Below are 18798 nucleotides of genomic sequence, written 5' to 3'. Positions count from 1 at the left end.
CACTGATGTTTAGCATGTTCAAATGCTTTTTTCCTGTTGTGAAGATGAACTGATAACTTGCAAGCTCCTTGCAAGCTTCTTCCTGTGTACTCTAATTCTTGATGCAACTACAAGTATTATACATACTGTCTACTGGCTCTGTCACTCTGAACGCCTGAAGACAGGCATTACGGTTATTGTTTGCATTTCTAGCATATGGTATAAATCAATGTCTGCTAAATTGAAAAAAAAAGGAACAAAACAGTTTACTGATTAAAAACAAAGTACTCCTTTTATTTGGCTCACTTCTCCATTTATTAGAATGACCATATTTGGAGAGACACAAAGCACTTAAATTTTATATGACTATAAAGTTATCACAAATCCCAAACTTTTTTAGCCACAGATATTTCACTTACTCCATTTAAGGAAAATGCTTTCAAAACATCTGAGATAGCTTGATACACAGAGATCCTGAATACGTGGGAACTACATATTTTTAAACACTTGTACTTCCTGCTTTAATAATGTCTCCTTTAAATGGAACCCAACATAAAAGGGACTGAAATATGTACGGTCATGATGCAAATGCTTTGGAGAAACAGTGAAATTAGTCTGTACAACATGGAAAAATAAGTAGTATGCACAGAAGTTGTGCAAGGATTCACTGAGCCATCTGGGCTTCCATGGCTTGTGCTGTCCATTCTGGTGCTGTCTGACTGATTTTTTCCAAAAGATTATTCACTTGGAAACAAAGTGATTGGATCTGTTTATCCCACGTTGGCAGAGCTTCCCGAGCTAAAGGAAAAGGAACAATGCACCAAGTTTAACAATTACTCCTTTATATTCACAGCAAATGTGAGTGAAAAGATAAATACAGTAGTAGTAATTTTTAGAAGTTTACTCCAAAAACCGCAGCTAATGACATTAAGCTAATTAAACAATAGTTAAAAACAGTACCCAAATCATTGGCACAAAGTACAAAACAAAGAAAACCATACACATGGAGATACATATTGTTGTTACTCATGAAAAGAAACTAAAACCAACCACACAACCTCAACCACAAAAATGACCACAGAAGTCAAAGTGCCTCACTCAAGCTGACAGTCTCATCACCTATGCTGATTCTTAAGACACTGCCACCTACTGGGAAAAGCAAATCTATTTGCATATTCAAAGCTGTCTCCACTTGATTCTCAAAGATGTCTGTAGTTAGAAATGACAAATGCAGGGGAGGGCAGAGAAGGGAGAGTCCCATTCAAAACAGCATCAAAACTTACAAAAAATGGGCAAAGTATTCGTGAAAACAAATAGTGAAACAAAGTATTAGTGAAGTATTCACTAAAATAAAGTATTAGTGAAAATAAACTATAAAGTGTTAATAAAGGACATAAAATAACTTGAGTAGAGACAAATCACATTCCCAGATACAAAGATGCAAATATCATAAAAATATCAGTCCTTTCCTATTTATATATAAATTTAAAGAAAATTCCAAAGACAATCTCCTTTTCTTTGTTTTGTTCTCTAACAGGACAAAATTATTAATGTTACTATGGAAGAACTGATGTGTGAGACTAGCCAAGATAATTTTGAAAATCAAAATCTGGGGGCAGGTTTATGGTATAGTGGAATATTATCACCCTTAAAAAGGAATGAAGTGCTGATTACATGCTACAACATGAATGAAATTTGAAAGTACAATATTAAGTGAAATAAGTCAAAAGTTCACTATTGTAATTGCACTTATAGGAAATATCCAGAACAGGTAAACCCACAGTGACAGAATGCAGACTCAGGGCTGCCTAGGGCTGGGGAAAGGGAAGAGGGAGGAGTGAGCTAAGTGGGCACAGAATTTCCTTTTGGGAAGATGAAAATGTTTTGGAACAGGGTAGAGTTGTTAGTTGTACAACACTGTGAACATACTAAATGCCACTAAATTGTTCACTTTAAAATGGTCAGTGTTATGTGAACTTCAACTCAGTACAAAAATAGTAGTGGAGGGGTAGGAGTTGCTTTACCAACAGTAAAATTTACTATAGATTTATCACCATATTGTTATAGGTCAGTGGAACCAAAAGATTACAGAAAATATCCAAACATATATGTGGTACACAATATATGTCAAAGATCAGAAAGACTGTTTTACTTAATAAACAGTACTTACATAATTAACAACCCAACTTTAAAAAACCAGCTAGACTGTACCTTAAAAGTATACACAAAAATGTACTGGAGCCAGGTTAAATTTCTATATATAAAACAATAAGTAAATATATTAGAAGAAAATTTAGAAAAATACTGGTTTTACCCCAAGGAGAGGAGACCTTCTTAATCAATAAAGAAAACTCGAAAGCCATAAAAAAAATTGACGTATTTGGCCACATAAAGTTTTTAGATGTGTTTATTATATACAATGCCTTACACACATGACAGAATGGGAAAATGTTTGTAACACATACAGCAAACAGTTAAAATTATCATTAAACAAAAGCTACAGCAAATTGATACTGGGAGTCTGAAGGTCAGGTGTGAAAGGAAGAAAACAGATAAGAAAAGTAACATCAATTCACAGAAAAGGAAATGCTAATGGCCAACACATAGGAAGATATTAAACTTCATTAGTGCTAAGGAAATGCACATTAAAACAATAATGTAGTGTCTTCTCCCACCAATAGGCAAAAAATAAAAAGAGGAATAATATACAGCTGGTGAAGATTCATTCTCATATTGATCAAAGTATGAATGGCTATACCTTTCTGGAAAGCAAGCTCATATCTATTAAGAATCAAAATACATATATCCTTTGATGCAATGGCATCACTTCTGAGACTCTGTTCTACATAAACAGGTATACCAGTATATAAAGATATGTAAAAGGCAATATGTGAATAGTTGAAGTCCATGATATACTATATGCAGCTATTAAAACAAATAAAGTCGATTTTTAGCTATGACTTGAAAATGTCCACAGTAATTAAATTTAAAAAACAATTTGTAAATAACTATTTGTAGAACACTAGCCACTTTAAAATACAGTCACATTCAAAGAAAACAAAAGCAAAAATGAACAAATGGGGCTACATCAATTTAAAAAGCTTCTGTACAGCAAAGGACACCATCAGCAGAACAAAAAGGCATCCTACAGTATGGGAGAATATATTCATAAATGACAGATCCGATAGGGGGTTAACATCCAAAATATATAAAGAGCTCACACGCCTCAACACCCAAACAGCAAATAAGCCGATTAAAAAATGGGCAGAGGATCTGAATAGACACTTCTCCAAAGAAGAAATTCAGATGGCCAACAGGCACATGAAAAGATGCTCCACATCGCTAATCATCAGGGAAATGCAAATTAAAACCACAATGCGATATCACCTCGTATCAGTTAGGATGGCCAACATCCAAAAGACAAGGAACAACAAACGCTGGCCAGGATGCAGAGAAAAAGAAACCCTCCTACACTGTTGGTGGGAACGTAAACTAGTTCAACCATTGTGGAAAGCAATACAGAGGTTCCTCAAAAAACTCAAAATAGAAATACCATTTGACCCAGGAATTCCACTCCTAGGAGTATACCCAAGAAAACAAGATTCAAAAAGACACATGCCCCCTATGTTTAGTGCAGGAGGATTACAATAGCCAAGATATGGAAGCAACCTAAGTGTCCATCAATAGATGAAAGGATAAAGATGATGTGGTACATATATAAAATGGAATATTATTCAGCCATAAGAAAACAAATCCTACCACTTACAACAACGTGAATGAAGCTAGAGGGTACTATGTTCAGTGAAATAAGCCAGGTGGAGAAAGACAAGTACCAAATAATTTCACTCATTTGTGGAGTATAACAACAAAGCAAAACTGAAGGAACAAAACAGCAGCAGACTCACAGACTCCAAGAAGGGACTAGCAGTTACCAAAGAGAAAGGGGGTGGAAAGGGTGGGTGGAGAGGGAGGAAGAAGGGAGTTAAGGGGCATCATGATTAGCACACATAATGTAGGGGGTCATGGGGAAGGCAGTGTAGCACAGAGAAGACAAGTAGCAACTCTACAGCATCTTACTATGCTGATGGACAGTGACTGAAATGGGATGTGTTGGGGGGGCTTGATAATATGGGGGAATGTAGTAACCACAATGTTGCTCATGTGAAACCTTCATAAGATTGTGTATCAATGATACCTTAATAAAAAGAATTTACATATATACTGCCACTTTTTGAAAAAGCTCTCTAAATATTTTTACATATGTGTATAAGTAAGAAGAAAGACACACAAGATTTTAGATTAATATTAGTTATGCCAGGGTGCTGGAATTAGAGGAGTGAAGGTAGAAGCAGAGGTATAGTATAAACTCCTCATTAATACTTGCAGTGCTTCTCTTGGGAGCATATTTATCATTATAATTTTTTAAATCTAAGAAAATGATAAAAGGTAATTCATACTCTATGAAGTTAGTATACATTAATTTAAGTAGTCCCTTTACTTCGTGACACCTCTGCTATATGATTCATTATATACTGTTTGTTTATTCAATACTTACTTATATCCCAATTTACAATAGATGAGGCATCAAAAAAGATGTTGGATATACAACGGAGAAAAAGAGAAACTTAGTATCCACCACCAGGAAGCTTAGCTTGGCAGCAGAAACGGACATTTAAACAAACAGTTACAGAAATGAATATAATTATGATTAATGCTAAGAAGAAATTCAAGGTGACTTAAGAACGTATAACAGTAAGCCATACCTAACCTGGGAGTCAAAAAAATATTATTGATTTAACACTGCTCAAACTAGGACACAGAGACAAAGCTAGCTGGAGAGGTTGGTTATGGGAGGAGTAGATATTTCAGAATGTTTGATGTGGAGAGGAATTTACAGTGCTAAAAAAAAAAAGATATGGCTGGATTAGAAAGAAAAAGCTATGAAGGATCAGGCAGGATCTTTTGGAGGCTCTGTAGAGTACCAAGGAAGAGACTAACATGATTTAATAACTTGTTTTTTTTCCCCGCTTCTTTGCATTTTTAGAAGATCACAATCATTCTGACTATATACTAGGACAACTAGGCTAGAAAGGAGCAATTGTAGATGTGAGAAAAAAAGTTAAGAGGCTATACTAAAGCCCAAAAGGGGTTACGGCTGTTCAGAGTAGGATGGTAACAGTGAGAAATGAAGAAAGTATGTGGATTCCAGATACACCTGGGAGATAAAATTCAAAGGATTATGGGCAGCAACAAAGAGGACAAGGAATGCTGAAGAAAGTGAGCAATGCAGTGTTTGCTGACTGGTTGCGGGAGGCAGGCTGGGAGAGGAGATAATGAACTCAGTTTGGTATGTTCATTCTAAGATACTCATGGAACAATCAGATGGGGAGCACCTGGTAGTTAGTGCCTTTGAGTCTGAGACTCAGAAATTTATGCTCGAAAGGTAAATCTAGGTATTATCTACATGGAGATGGTAACTGAATCAATGGGAACAGATAAGATTCCCTAGGGAAACTAAGTAGAGTGAGGCAAAAAGGCCCAAGCATAAGCCCTAAGCAACTCCAATATTAAAGGCACTAATAAAAATGTAGAATCTATAAAAATGCCAGGAAGAATACCTGGAGAAGTAGGAGGGAAAGCAGGTGAAGAAGATGATAGAAGTCAAATAGTTGGGGTGGGAGGACAGTTCAAAAAGAAGTGAATAAGCAGTCCTATTTGATGTGCTGAAAAGACAAGATGAGGCCTGAAAGATGAAAGGATTTTTGTAAAAATGGGAGAGACCAGAGTATGTTTAATATTGATGGAAAGAAGCCAACAGAGCAAGAAAGGATGAAAACAGACAAAATAACGGCTAATCTCAAGTTTCTAAAAGTTTTTTTCAGGGGAGGGGCAGGGCTCAAAAAAGGGCTTCAGAGTACAAGTGAAAGAACTGGAAAGAAAGACAAATCACCTCACAAAGAAAAAAACATACTTAGATCTATATTTAAAAATTATAAATTAATGTATCTAATAAAGTTGTTAGGAAAGTTCCACATCGATAGTTTTTTTTCCTGTGAAATAACAATATTCTGCTGAGAATGAAGAAGAAAAGTCAGAGATCTGAGAAAAATGGTATCTGCAATGCAGAGCAGGAAAGAGTGGACTAGATTCCAAACGTATCAAGAATCCTAGGAAGTGCTGAGGACCCATGAGCTTTAACTGCAGAGGCATCTATCTGTCTGGTGCTCTGACTCTCCTCCAGCAACCTTAGTTAGCTGCTCCAGTACAGGACTGGAAAAGAGAGAGAATGGACTCATTCATGGTGAAGTTTTGCTGGAGAGCTGAAACAGAAAGTTAATGGTTGGAACAAAAAGCTATTAGGCAAGTATTTTGGGGCGCCTGTAAAAGAGCAACTGAAATAATCCTGGAATCCAAGCTGGATATAAAGAGTAGTAGAGACAAAAAAAGGGCTGGGCTGATTAGAAGGAAGAAAGTCAATGGACCAGAGGCTCCAAAGCAATCAAGGAAGGATCAAAGTAGAAGTAACTGAGACTGAGCACTAGAAAGATAAGAAAAGGTTATGGTGAGAGTGGGGTATTTCAAATTACAGTTTTACAAATAGAATGGTTCTGGCATACAGCAAAGTCCAGGGTGTACAGGAGGTGGGAATAGGGGATGAATAAGTATTAGCCAATGAAAGAGTCAAGAGATCTACTTATCTGTCTGCCTCCATTAGTTTAACTAGCTGCTCAGGAAATGCAACTGGCATTCCTACATGCCTGATACATGGTATGTAGTCAACAAATGTTTGATAAGTAAATGAATGAATTGATACAACAATTCTAGTTTCAGATTTCTCTGCAGCACAGACAAGGCTGCATTGTGTCCTCATGAATATAAATTTATAGAAATTATTTAAATTACTTCTTTGGAAATAAGCAAACAAATTGTTCAACATGTCTTAATCACAAATATACAACAGTTCACTGCCATTTCATTATGACAGAAGTAAGCAGAACCTCTTACTTTCAAAATGAACTATTCCATCAATCTGATCAATAAATCCATTCATACGTCCTTCTGTTATCATTTGCGATGCTATCTTTTCTGCCTGTAAAAAAATGTTTTTAGTTTTAAAAATTAACTCTTTGAAACTTTAATTATATCTACAGTTACTCACATGTGAGAAGAGAATTGAAAGCTCTTTGTCTGCTACCCATCACTAAGCTTTACAGATGTGGTCACTTGCCATTCATTAAAAGAGTAAATCTTATAAATCTGCCTATTTTTAGCCCCCATTCTTTATAAGCGCAACCCATTATTTTAATCGGGATGTTTTTCTTGTGACATTTTGGACAAGAACCCAGCCCTCTTAGCAATTTTTTCCTCTGCTCAAAACCAAACTATTTTTCTTCTCACTGGGATCCATGCCTGAAAAAAAAAACAACAAAAAAGGTTTTCCTATTTTATTTCAATTTTCACAGTTTATCACCCCAAAAATTCTTAGGAAAGTGGCATTCTTGAAGAAAAAATTGAAAGGAGGAATAGATTTTCAAATTTAAAAGGGAGTTGAAAAGATTTAAAAGACTACTAAAGGGGAACAAAAAGTCCTCTACCTAGCTCCTAAAGACACTTTATTGGAATATATACATCACCTACTAAACCCTTATCATGACTAAGAATGAAATTAATTCCCTAATAACTCAGTCAACTTAAGTTAAATCATGCACAGAAATTACAACAGAATAGCCTGGAGTATTACTATAGCCATTCTCTCAAAGAAATGAAATATTTAACCTTTGGGTCAACTTAGTGCAGAAAAAAGAAGTAAGGCATGTATCGGAATCTTGTTAATCAGAAATCAGAAACCACTATGAAGTGTATTTAAACAGACACTAAACAAAGATATTCTCACAAAATGGGTATCATAACCTGGAACCCCTTTAAGATTACCATTCTGGGTCACTTTATCATAAAGTACAATTAAAATAAAAAGTACCATCACAGTACTATTTTAACATTCAAATAATTTATTTCTATTTGAGGCTTTTAATGTGTATTTCTGTTGCAGTTGCCAATATTTATCAATTATATATTTTATTTTCCCATAACGTCAATAGGTTTAATCTCTTAACTTGCTTTTTATGTATAAAAACAAGAAAATACCTTAGCTGCAGGGATCTCTAAAAGAGCTCCAAGTTCTTCAAAGGTAATATTATTATATAATTTGCTTGCAGACAACAAATTGTGTTCAATAACAGCTCTGTCCAAGATGCTAGAACCTTAAATATAAATAGTTATAAATTTGAAACTTGTTTTTTACTGTTATAAGATTCATCCTTTTTCCCCCAAAATTTCTAGGCAAGTAATAACTCATCATCATTGTCTTTATTCCTCTTATCAAAATTTAAAATGCCTTATTTGATATAGTTTGAAGAATATACAATTAAATACAAATAACATGTTAAAAAATGAGTGATTAGCAAGTAGTTACTAACTAGTTGAATGGATTTAACCCTTTGGGTTTCAGGTTGTGCTTCCTTAGGGTAGCTATCAGATTCGTCAACTTTTCTTTTCTGGCTATTAGCACACATTTTTATTAGCAAGCAGCAACAAAACAATCATGGCACCTGTTTTGCAAGCTTTATAAAGTCAATGTATATAGCTTAACAGAAATATCTCTTTTGGACACTCCACAAGCACCTAACTCTGAGACAAATGTGAGAAATATCTGGAAGGCAGGATCAGCTAACCATGAAAGGTCAGGCATAGCATCCTCCCTTAAGGGAGGTAATGCAAGGCCCAACAAAGTTCTGGACATAAGGCCCCATGCTGAAGGTGTTAGACTTCTGGGCTCATCCAATTTTTTTCTTTCCAGTTTTACTGAGGTATAATTGACAAATAACATTATGTTAGTTTAAGGTGTAAAACATAATGATTTGATATATGTATATATTGTGAAATGATTACCATAGTAGTTAACATCCATCACCTTATATAGTTATGAATTTTTTTTCTCACATAGTTATGAAGTTTTTAGCAACTTTCAAATATAAAGATTTAGATAAATGGTAGGAAGACTTAATATTAAGATGTCAATACTCCCCTAACTGACCTATAGACTCAATGCTATCCCTATCAAAATTCCAGCTGGCTTCTTTGCAAAAACTGACAAACTGATCTTACTATTCACATGCAAATTCAAAGTACCCAGGGTAGCCAAAACAATCTTGAAAAAGAAAAAAGTTGGAAGTCTCACATTTCCTGATTTCAAAACTTACTATAAAATACCAAAACAGTGTGGTACTGGCACAAGGACAGGAATTACAGAATAATGGAATAGTATTGAGAGTCCAGAAACAAATTCTCACATTTATGGTCAATAGATTGTCAACACGAATGCCAAGGCAATTCAATGGGGAAAATAAGTCTTTTCAACAAATGGTGCTGAGACAACTGGATATACACATGCAAAAGAATAAACTTGGACCCTACCTTATACTGCAATACAAAAATTTACTCAAAATGAATCAAGATCTAAATATAAGAGTTACAACTATAAAACTTCAGAAGAGAACAGAGCCAACGTTCATGACCTTGGAGTAGGCAACGGTTTCTTAGATATGACACTGAAATTATGAACAACAAAAGAAAAAACAGATAATTTGGACTGCACCAAAATTTAAAACTTTTGTGTTTCAAAGGACACCATCAAAAAGGTGAAGAAAAAATACAGGGAGTTAGAGAAAATATTTGCAAATCATCTGATAATGATCATATCTAGAATCTATGAAGAATTCTTACAATTCGATAATAAAAGGAGAAATACCTCAATTTAAAAATTGGCAAAGGATCTGAATAGTTTGATAAAGATATACAAATGGCCAATAAAGCACAGAAAAGGTGCTTTAACTCCCACCTTCAAAGAAACATCATTAACCCTCAGGGAAATGCAAAGCAAAACAAAAAAATACCACTTAATACCCACTAGGAAGGCTAAATCAAAAAGACATATAGTAAGTGTGGGAGATAATACAGAAAAAATGGAACCCTTACATCTGGCAGGAATGTAATATGGAGCAGCCATATTGGAAAACAGTCTGACAGCTCTTCAAAAGAATAAACGCAGAGTTATTATATGACTCAGTAATTCGACTCTTAGGTATATACCCAGGAGAATTAAAAACTTGTGTCCATACAAAAATCTTTACATTAATGTTCACAGCAGCATTATTAATAGCCAATAGCGAAAAAGTGAAAACAACCTGTATATCCATCAACTGCTGAAGAAATAAAATATGGTACATCCATGTAATAGAATATTACTTGGAAATAAAAAAGGAATGAAATACTGATACAAACTACAACATGGAAGAACCCTGAAAACATGCAAAATGAAAGAAACCAGCAAAATGATATTATATGATTCCATTATATGAAATGCCCAGAATATACAAATCTATAGAGCAGAAAGCAGATTAGCAGTAATGCTGTACAACTCTGGGATTATACTAAAAACAACTGAATTCTAATTTTAAAAAAAAAACTATCTCAAGATTTCTAGCCTAAGGTCATAATGCCAAAAAACAAAACTGTCCCAAAGAGATATATAAGGAAAGCAATAAAGTCTAAAATGGAAGAGGAAGAAGACAAAATATCTGTCCTCTTTACAGACCCATGTGAGAAATTTGACAATCATTTACATCCTGAATGATCCTAGTGAGTATCCCTCTTTTAGAAAAATAATTATCTTTTTAGAAAAGACTACATATCTTTTCATATTTTTTCATGACCAGAAAGTCATGATCTGAATGAAGCTTAAATCTGTAGCTCAACTATATCAATTCTGGAAACTTTTTTTTATTTATGTAGTTTTTATGTCACACATCTTCTTGCATAAAGAATTCAAAGCTGCTCAGAAGAATACAGAGAACGAAAGACAAGGAAATTTAAAAGTAAAAAAGAAAAACGAATAGCAACAATCAAACACCTACACACTATTTACAGGTGGGCTACAAATTTAATTTTAAGCTTTCTAGCGGCCAACCAAAGTAAGAAAACCAATCAATTATCAACTCATGATGTGTTTACATAAAGTAAAAACCAACTGCTCAGGAGAATCACAACTAATCCTAAGACTGTAAAGGAATTTTCCTGAGGATCTGCATAAATAATATCCTATACGAAAAATAACTGTTGTAGACAGAAAGGTGATCATCAACTGGTTTGCTTCTTAAAGTGCAATTAAAAGAAATTCAATAGGAGTCAGTCAATATAATCCCTTCACTGACCTGCTTCAATTCAAGGCAGCAAGATTAGGTGACGTGTACACCTGTCAGCCAACCCCTACATAAATGACTCTACAGCTAAATTCTCTTTGATACAGGATGCCACTGAATCCAAGGCAGTGAGTCTAAGAGATCTACATGTTACCTTGACCTTTTCCATGTTTCTGATGGTCTATGTCCATATTTTTTATTACTATGTGTGTTGTTATAAGCCACTTTAAAATCATTGTAGACAAACATACATAAAATAATTGATGTTATAAACAAGCAACTATTATAAACTCTTTTCCAGCCAAACAGACTCTGACTTAAGCAAATACATCTCTTAACTAGGAAACATGACACCAAGTTCTATTCTTATTGGCAATACTTTCACCCTAAATAACCCTGGGCAAACTACTGTGCCAAATTTTGCTCTAAAATAGGACTGGGTAATTATGCTGTTATAAACTGATGCTTAAAATTTAGATACTTATCAAATGGTTTGAGCTTTTTAAAAAAACAGGCACTATAAGCATAGCTTAAAATTCTTCTGCCCTTAATTCCCTCAAAAATGCATTACTCCACAAAATGCTTTCCAACAAAGGTATTTTTATACTTCAAACCCGTATCTGTGTATGATACCCATTTTCAGTCAATATAATGTTCTTTTATCAAGTGTTACATAAAAATATTGTAGAAAAATATCAAGATGCTTCATATTTCACATACTTTCCACTAGTGCATACCTAAATATTTACTACCATATATGTTTAAAGCATGATCATTACCATCAGCTGTAGTTGCTTTTTGGTGAGGCATCAGCATGGCAGCAAATTCTTGAAGTTGATTTCCTCTGATGATCCTATCCAAGTACATTTTCTCTAAGATCCCATAAGCAGCAAGTTGCTGGCACCTTTCATCCTTAAAAAGAGTTGCCAGCATCCGAGAACGCTGCTGTCCTAAGGGAAACAAATGAACATCAAATATTCTCACCTATTTCTTCAATAAAAATCTTTGTTATGACTAGTTTTGCCTACTAAAATACATGGTCCACTCTTGTTATTTGTATTAGCTATGTTCTATAAAGTTGCTGCCAACACTCAATTGTTGCTCCTAAAGGAAATACAGGGTTAGGTTCTTACGAGCCTCTGGTCACAACATTATTGTCAGTTGATCATATTCAATCCTGTTTTATGTGTGTTTCTGTGGAAAGGCACCTTATTTAATATATATTGTTGATTCATTATTCAAGAAAATATATAAATAGGGGGTGTTGTGATGTATCATTACTTTAAAATGATGTATCAAAAAATGTGTGACAGAAAGCAAGCAAATATATGAAAATAAGCCAGGAAAATTTAGAAAAAAGGAGTAAAGGGAGAGTAGCTCCGCTTTGATGATAAAACATTAAGCTATAATAATTCAAAGAGCACAGTACTAGTATATTAATAAAGAGGCTAAATAATGGAACAGAACACTATATCCAGAAATCTACTATAATGTGCTTCAAATCAATCAGGAAAAAAGATAGGCTATTCAAAATAAAGGATGCTAAGTCAAATGACAAGCCATTTAGCAAAAAAAAGGTTAATTCCCTATCTCATTCTTTACACTAAAGTAAATCCAAATGGATTAAGTTTTACAAGTAAATTTAAGGAAGAAGTAGGCCAGACTCATCTATACTAGTGTTTATGCTTGAAGGTGGGGGTTGGAAATAGTGATTAGGAGGAAGAAGAAAGGCCAAAAATGAACCCCTAAAGCAGCGATTCTCAAGGGGATCCCTAAGACCTTTTCAAGGGATCACTATTTTGATAATAACATACAGATATCCTTTGCCTTTTTCACTGCATTGGCATTTGAACCGTTGGAACAAAAGCCATGGTGGCCAAAACCGGTGGCACACAGCACAAATCAAGGCAGTAACACTAGAACCAAACTGCATTGTACCACACACTCAACAGTGAGCCAATATTTTCCAAACAACCAATACATGACTGTACAAAATCTTACATGAGTAAAAGATCCACTCAAAGTGCAAGACACTCCTCCAAGTGGTAAAGATACCTCAAGACAAATGCTGGGCATAGAAGCCACAGGGCATAAATATGCAAAGAAGTAAAAAGCTAACCTTTTCAAACAATAAGGCTTCTCTCTCACTTACCAACTCTACATTTCCCTGTATGGCCCCGGAAGATGACTGGTTAGCCAGAGACGGGTAAGATTCCTCAAGGGAGGAACAACCTAAGACAGGCACAGTCGCAGGGGGGCCATCAGGTGAGAAATTGGGGATCAACAGAGGTGAGGCTTAGAACCTCACCCCCCCTGTTCTGAGAGAAATCTTCTGCATACGTGGATGTTTTATTGCCCTTGTCTAGCTTGGATTAACACATAGTCTACAGGCACACACCTGATCATCTACATTTGCTCTCTTACAACACTAAACTATGTTTTCTACCTTTATCTTGTATCTACCTACCACTTCAGCATTTTATTAAAAATAATAATAATAAAGAGAGAAATGTGGTATCCACATATAAATCAAGTATAAAAACCAAATGAGTATTCATATTTGAACTGACTGTTTAGAGTTCATAATGCATGAGCAAAACCAAAAGTTTCTGTGATGACTGCCCTTGTACTGTTCACCATGTAACTTATTCATTATGTAAGAATTTGTTCTCCATGTAAGAACTTGTTTGTTATGCCTCAGAAGATTGGAGACTGACGAAAATTAGGCTTGGGGTGGATTAATGATTGTGCATTGAGCATTGACTCCCCTATACAGAATTTTATTATCGTTAACAACCATTTGATCAATAAATATGAGAGATGCCCTCACAAAAAAAAAAAAAAAAAAAAAGGACAGACTTCCAATGGTAAAATAAATAAGTAACCGGGATGTAATGTATAGCACAAGGAATATAGTCAAGATATTGTAACAGCTTGGTAGGGTGATAGCTGGAACCTCGAATTATGTATATAAATGTTACTGTGTTGTACACTTGAAACTAATGTAATGTAATACTGTGCATCAACTACCCTTCAATAAAAAATATTTAAAAAAAAAAAAAAAGTGCAAGACAGACCAAGATTTTAACATAAGAGAACGCAAAAAGTTCATCAATATGGTTTCAGATGCCACCATGCAATTAACCTATAAGAGATTATACCACTTGTCAAGTTAAGTGTATCAAAGAAGAACATCCACAATTATCTGAAAAAGCCACTAATATGTCTTTTTCCAACTACACATTTGGATTTCCAATGATACATCTGGATTTTCCAACTTTCCTCTATGAAGTTGGAATTTCTTCATATACTTCCACTAAAACATGTCAAAACTGACTGAATATAGAAATGCCTTTAATAATTTTTTTGTTTATTAAGCAAGACATAGAGATTTGAAAAAATGTAAAACAATTCCGTTCTAACTTTTCTTGCTTTAGAAAATTATCACTTTATAAAAACATGTCATATCTGTTTATATATAATGAAGCTACTACTGCTACTCTTAAATGAATTCGTATTTTTGAAATTTCTCATTTCAATTTCTAATTGAAGTAATCAGTAGATATAGCCTAAAAAGTATAAAGAGTGTAAGGGGTCCTGAGGACAGAGGATTTGAGAACCTAAATACTACAAGAAAACATGCAGGAATTTAAAATACATAATTTCAGAGTAGGAAAAACCCTTCTGAGCAAGTCAACAAGAACCAGAGGCCATGAAAGAAAAAATTAATATAGATATATAAAAAAATTTAAAGTTTCTGCATGGCAAAAATTCAATGAACAAAGCCAAAAATAAGAAATAGAGGAAAATTTTCCACAAATTTGAAAAAAAACTTTGTTGAATTTCTCATATACACAGACACTCATAAGTCACAAAGGATAAAAACCCCAAAACATGGCTAATGAACATAAACAGAAAATACACTGAAAAAAAAAAATTACATGTTTTTCAACAGTGATTTTTCAAACATATGAAATGGTGCTCAAGGGGATTCATAATAAATGTAATGCAAATTAAAACCAAACTAAAAAACTATCCTTCATTTGTCAGATTGGCAAAAATTAAAAAATGTAGTATGTATCTGAAGAATCAGGTACACATAGACATTGTTTGGAGGGTGACACTAAAAGGGCAATGTATAATTTCTATCAAAAGTTTAAATGTATGGACCCTTGGAGTCAAGAATTTAACCTATACATCTACTTACACATATGTGCATAAACACTACAGCATTGTTTGTAATTGACTGTTAGTTATAATAAAGCCAAAGAATAAAAAAATCAAAAAGAATGAGCTTTATGTATTGACTTATGAAGATCACTATGATATATAGCTACATGAAAAAGCAAATGGCAAAAGTGTGTATCATGCTACCATTTGGATGTAACAAGAGGGGATATATACACATGCATTTTTTTTTATTATGGTATGATTGATATATACTCTTCTGAAGGCTTCACATAAAAAAAAAAAATGTGGTTACTACACTTACCCATATTATCAAGTCCCCACCCATAACCCCAATGCAGTCACTGTCCATCAGTGCAGCAAGATGCCACAGATTCACTATGTGTCTTCTCTGTGCTACACTGTTCTCTCCGTGATCCCCCATATCATGTGCACTAAACATAATACCCCTTAATCCCCTTCTCCCTCCCTCCCCACCTGTCCTCCCACACCCCTCTCCTTTGGCAACCACTAGTTCTTTCTTGGAGTCTCTGAGTCTGCCACCATTTTGTTACATCAGTTTTGCTTCATTGTTATACTCCACAAATGAGGGAAATCATTTGGCACTTGTCTTTCTCTGCCTGGCTTATTTCACTGAGCATAATGTCCTCCAGCTCCATCCATGTTGTTGCAAATGGTAGGATTTGCTTCTTTCTTATGGCTGAATAGCATTCCATTTTGTATATGTACCACCTCTTCTTTATCCATTCACCCACTGATGGACACTTAGGTTGCTTCCATATCTTGGTTATTGTAAAAAGTGCTGTGATAAACATTTGAATTGGAGAAGTTGTATTCTTTGGGTAAATTCCAAGAAGTGGGATTCCTGGGTCAAATGGTACTTCTATTTTTAGTTTTTTGAGGAAACTTCATATTGCTTTCCACAATCGTTCAACTAGCTTACATTTCCACCAGTAGTGTTAGGAGGGTTCCCCTTTCTCCGCATCCATGCCAGCATTTGTTGTTCTTAGTCTTTTCAATGCTGGCCATGCTTACGAGTGTGAGGGGATACCTCATTGTGGTTTTAATTTGCATTTCCCTGATGATTAGTGTTGTGGAGCATCTTTTCATGTGTCTGTTGGCCATCTGAATTTCTTCTTTGGAGAACTCTCTCTTCATATTCTCTACCCATTTGTTAATCGGGTTAATTGTTTTCTGGGTGTTGAGGTGTGCAAGTTCTATATATATTTTGGATGTTAACTCCTTGTAGGATGCTTTTTGTTCTGTTGATGATGTCCTTTGCCATACAGAAACTTTTTAGTTTGATGTAGTCCTATGAGTTCATTTTTGCTTTTGTTTCCCTTTCTCAAGGAGATGCGTTCAGAAAGAAGTTGCTCATGCTTATATTCAGGAGATGTTTGCCTATGTTGTCTTCTAAGAGTTTTATGATTTCATGACTTACATTCAAGTCTTTAATCCACTTCAAGTTTACTTTTGTGTATGGGGTTAAACAATAAACCAGTTTCATTCTCTTGCATGTAGCTGTCCAGTTTTGCCAACACCAGCTGTTGAAGAGGCTGTCATTTCTCCATTGTATGTCCATGGCTCCTTTATCATATATTAATTGACCATATGTGGTTGGGTTTATATCAGGGCTCTCTAGTCTGTTCCATTGGTCTTTGGGTCTGTTCTTGTGCCAGTACCAAATTGTTTTGATTACTGTGGCTTTGTAGTAGAGCTTGAAGTTGGGGAGCATACTTCCCCGTTTTATTCTTCCTTCTCAGGATTGCTTTGGCTGTTTGAGGTCTTTTGTTGTCCCATATGAATTTTAGGACGATTTTCTCTAGTTCATTGAAGAATGCTGTTGGTATTTTGATAGGAATTGCATTGAATCTATAGATTGCTTTAGGTAGAATGGCCATTTTGACAATATTAACTCTTCCTGTCCATGAGCACAGGATGTTTCCATTTATTGGTATCTTCTTTAATTTCTCTCATGAGTGTCTTGTAGTTTTCAGAGTATAGGTCTTTCACTTACTTCATTAGATTTATTCCTAGGTATTTTTTTTTTTTGATTCAATTGTGAATGGAATTGTTTTCCTGATTTCTCTCTCTGCTAGTCCATCATTAGTGTATAGGAATGAAACAGATTTCTGTGTATTAATTTTATATCTTGCAACTATGCTGAATTCAGATATTAGATCTAGTATTTTTGAAGTGGATTCTTCAGGGTTTTTTATGTACAATATCATATCATCTGCAAACAGGGACAGTTTAACTTCTTCCTTGCCAATCTGGATGCCTTTTATTTCTTTGTGTTGTCTGATTGCCATAGCTAGGACCTCCAGTACTATGTTGAATAGAAGTGGGGAGAGTGGGAATCCTTGTCTTGCTCCCGATCTTAAAGGAAAAGCTTTCAGCTTCTTGCTGTTAAGTATAATGTTGGCTGTGGGTTTGTCATAAATGGCCTTAATTATGGTGAGGTACTTGCCCTCTATACCCATTTTGGTGAGAGTTTTTATCATGAATGGATGTTGAATTTTGTCAAATGCTTTTTCAGCATCTATGGAGATGATCATGTGGTTTTTGTCCTTCTTTTTGTTGATGTGGTGGATGATGTTGATGGATTTTTGAATGTTGTACCATCCTTGCATCCCTGGGATGAATCCCAGTTGGTCATGGTGTATGATCCTTTTGATATATTTTTGAATTCGGTTTGCTAATATTTTGTTGAGTATTTTTGCATCTATGTCATCAGGGATATTGGTCTGTAATTTCCTCTTTTTTTGTGGTGTCTTTTTTGGTATTAGAGTGATGCTGGTCTCATAGAATGAGTATGGAAGTATTCCCTCCTCTTCTATTTTTTTGGAAAACTTTAAGGAGGATAGGTATTAGGTATTCACTAAATGTTTGATAAAATTCAGCAGTGAAACCACCTGGTATAGGAGTTTTGTTCTTAGGTAGGTTTTGATTACCAGTTCAATTTCATTCCTGGTAATTGGTCTGTTCATATTTTCTGTTTCTTGCTTGGTTAGCCTTGGAAGGTTGTATTTTTCTAGAAAGTAGTCCATTTCTTCTAGGTTATACAGTTTGTTAGCATATAATTTTTCATAGTATTTTCAAATAATTCTTTGTATTTCTGAGGTGTCTGCAGTGATTTTTCCTTTCTCATTTCTGATTCTATTTATGTGTGTAGACTCTTTTTTTCTTGATAAGTCTGGCTAGGGTTCTATTTTGTTTATTTTCTCAAAGAACCAGCTTTTGCTTTCATTGATTCTATTGTTTTATTCATCTCAATTTTATTTATTTCTGCTCTAATCTTTATTATGTCCCTCCTTCTACTGACTTTGGGCCTCATTTGTTGTTCTTTTTCTAGTTTCATTAATTGTGAGTT

General features: G+C 34.7%; 1 protein-coding gene across 2 annotated transcripts in view; it reads right to left on the bottom strand.

The window, feature by feature from the left end:
• Window positions 1-244: 244 nt before the first annotated feature.
• The window catches only part of COPS4 (COP9 signalosome subunit 4), a 47160-nt gene continuing 28606 nt past the window's right edge, over window positions 245-18798 (bottom strand). Inside the window, exons 7-10 of one of the 2 annotated variants that reach the window (XM_036906378.2) lie at window positions 12017-12187; window positions 8125-8240; window positions 6985-7069; window positions 245-777 (exon numbers count right to left, since the gene is read on the bottom strand). In XM_036906378.2, coding sequence (XP_036762273.1) covers window positions 644-777; window positions 6985-7069; window positions 8125-8240; window positions 12017-12187 — 506 coding nt within the window. In that variant the 3' untranslated portion in view covers window positions 245-643. The remainder of the gene's footprint in view (window positions 778-6984; window positions 7070-8124; window positions 8241-12016; window positions 12188-18798) is intronic. The other variant, XM_036906379.2, reaches the window with a different exon arrangement.

The sequence above is a fragment of the Manis pentadactyla genome, chromosome 5, assembly GCF_030020395.1.
Source record: "Manis pentadactyla isolate mManPen7 chromosome 5, mManPen7.hap1, whole genome shotgun sequence".
NCBI lineage: Eukaryota > Metazoa > Chordata > Mammalia > Pholidota > Manidae > Manis > Manis pentadactyla.
Note: the sequence above shows the minus strand (reverse complement) of the source record. Positions and strands in the feature narration are given on the sequence as shown.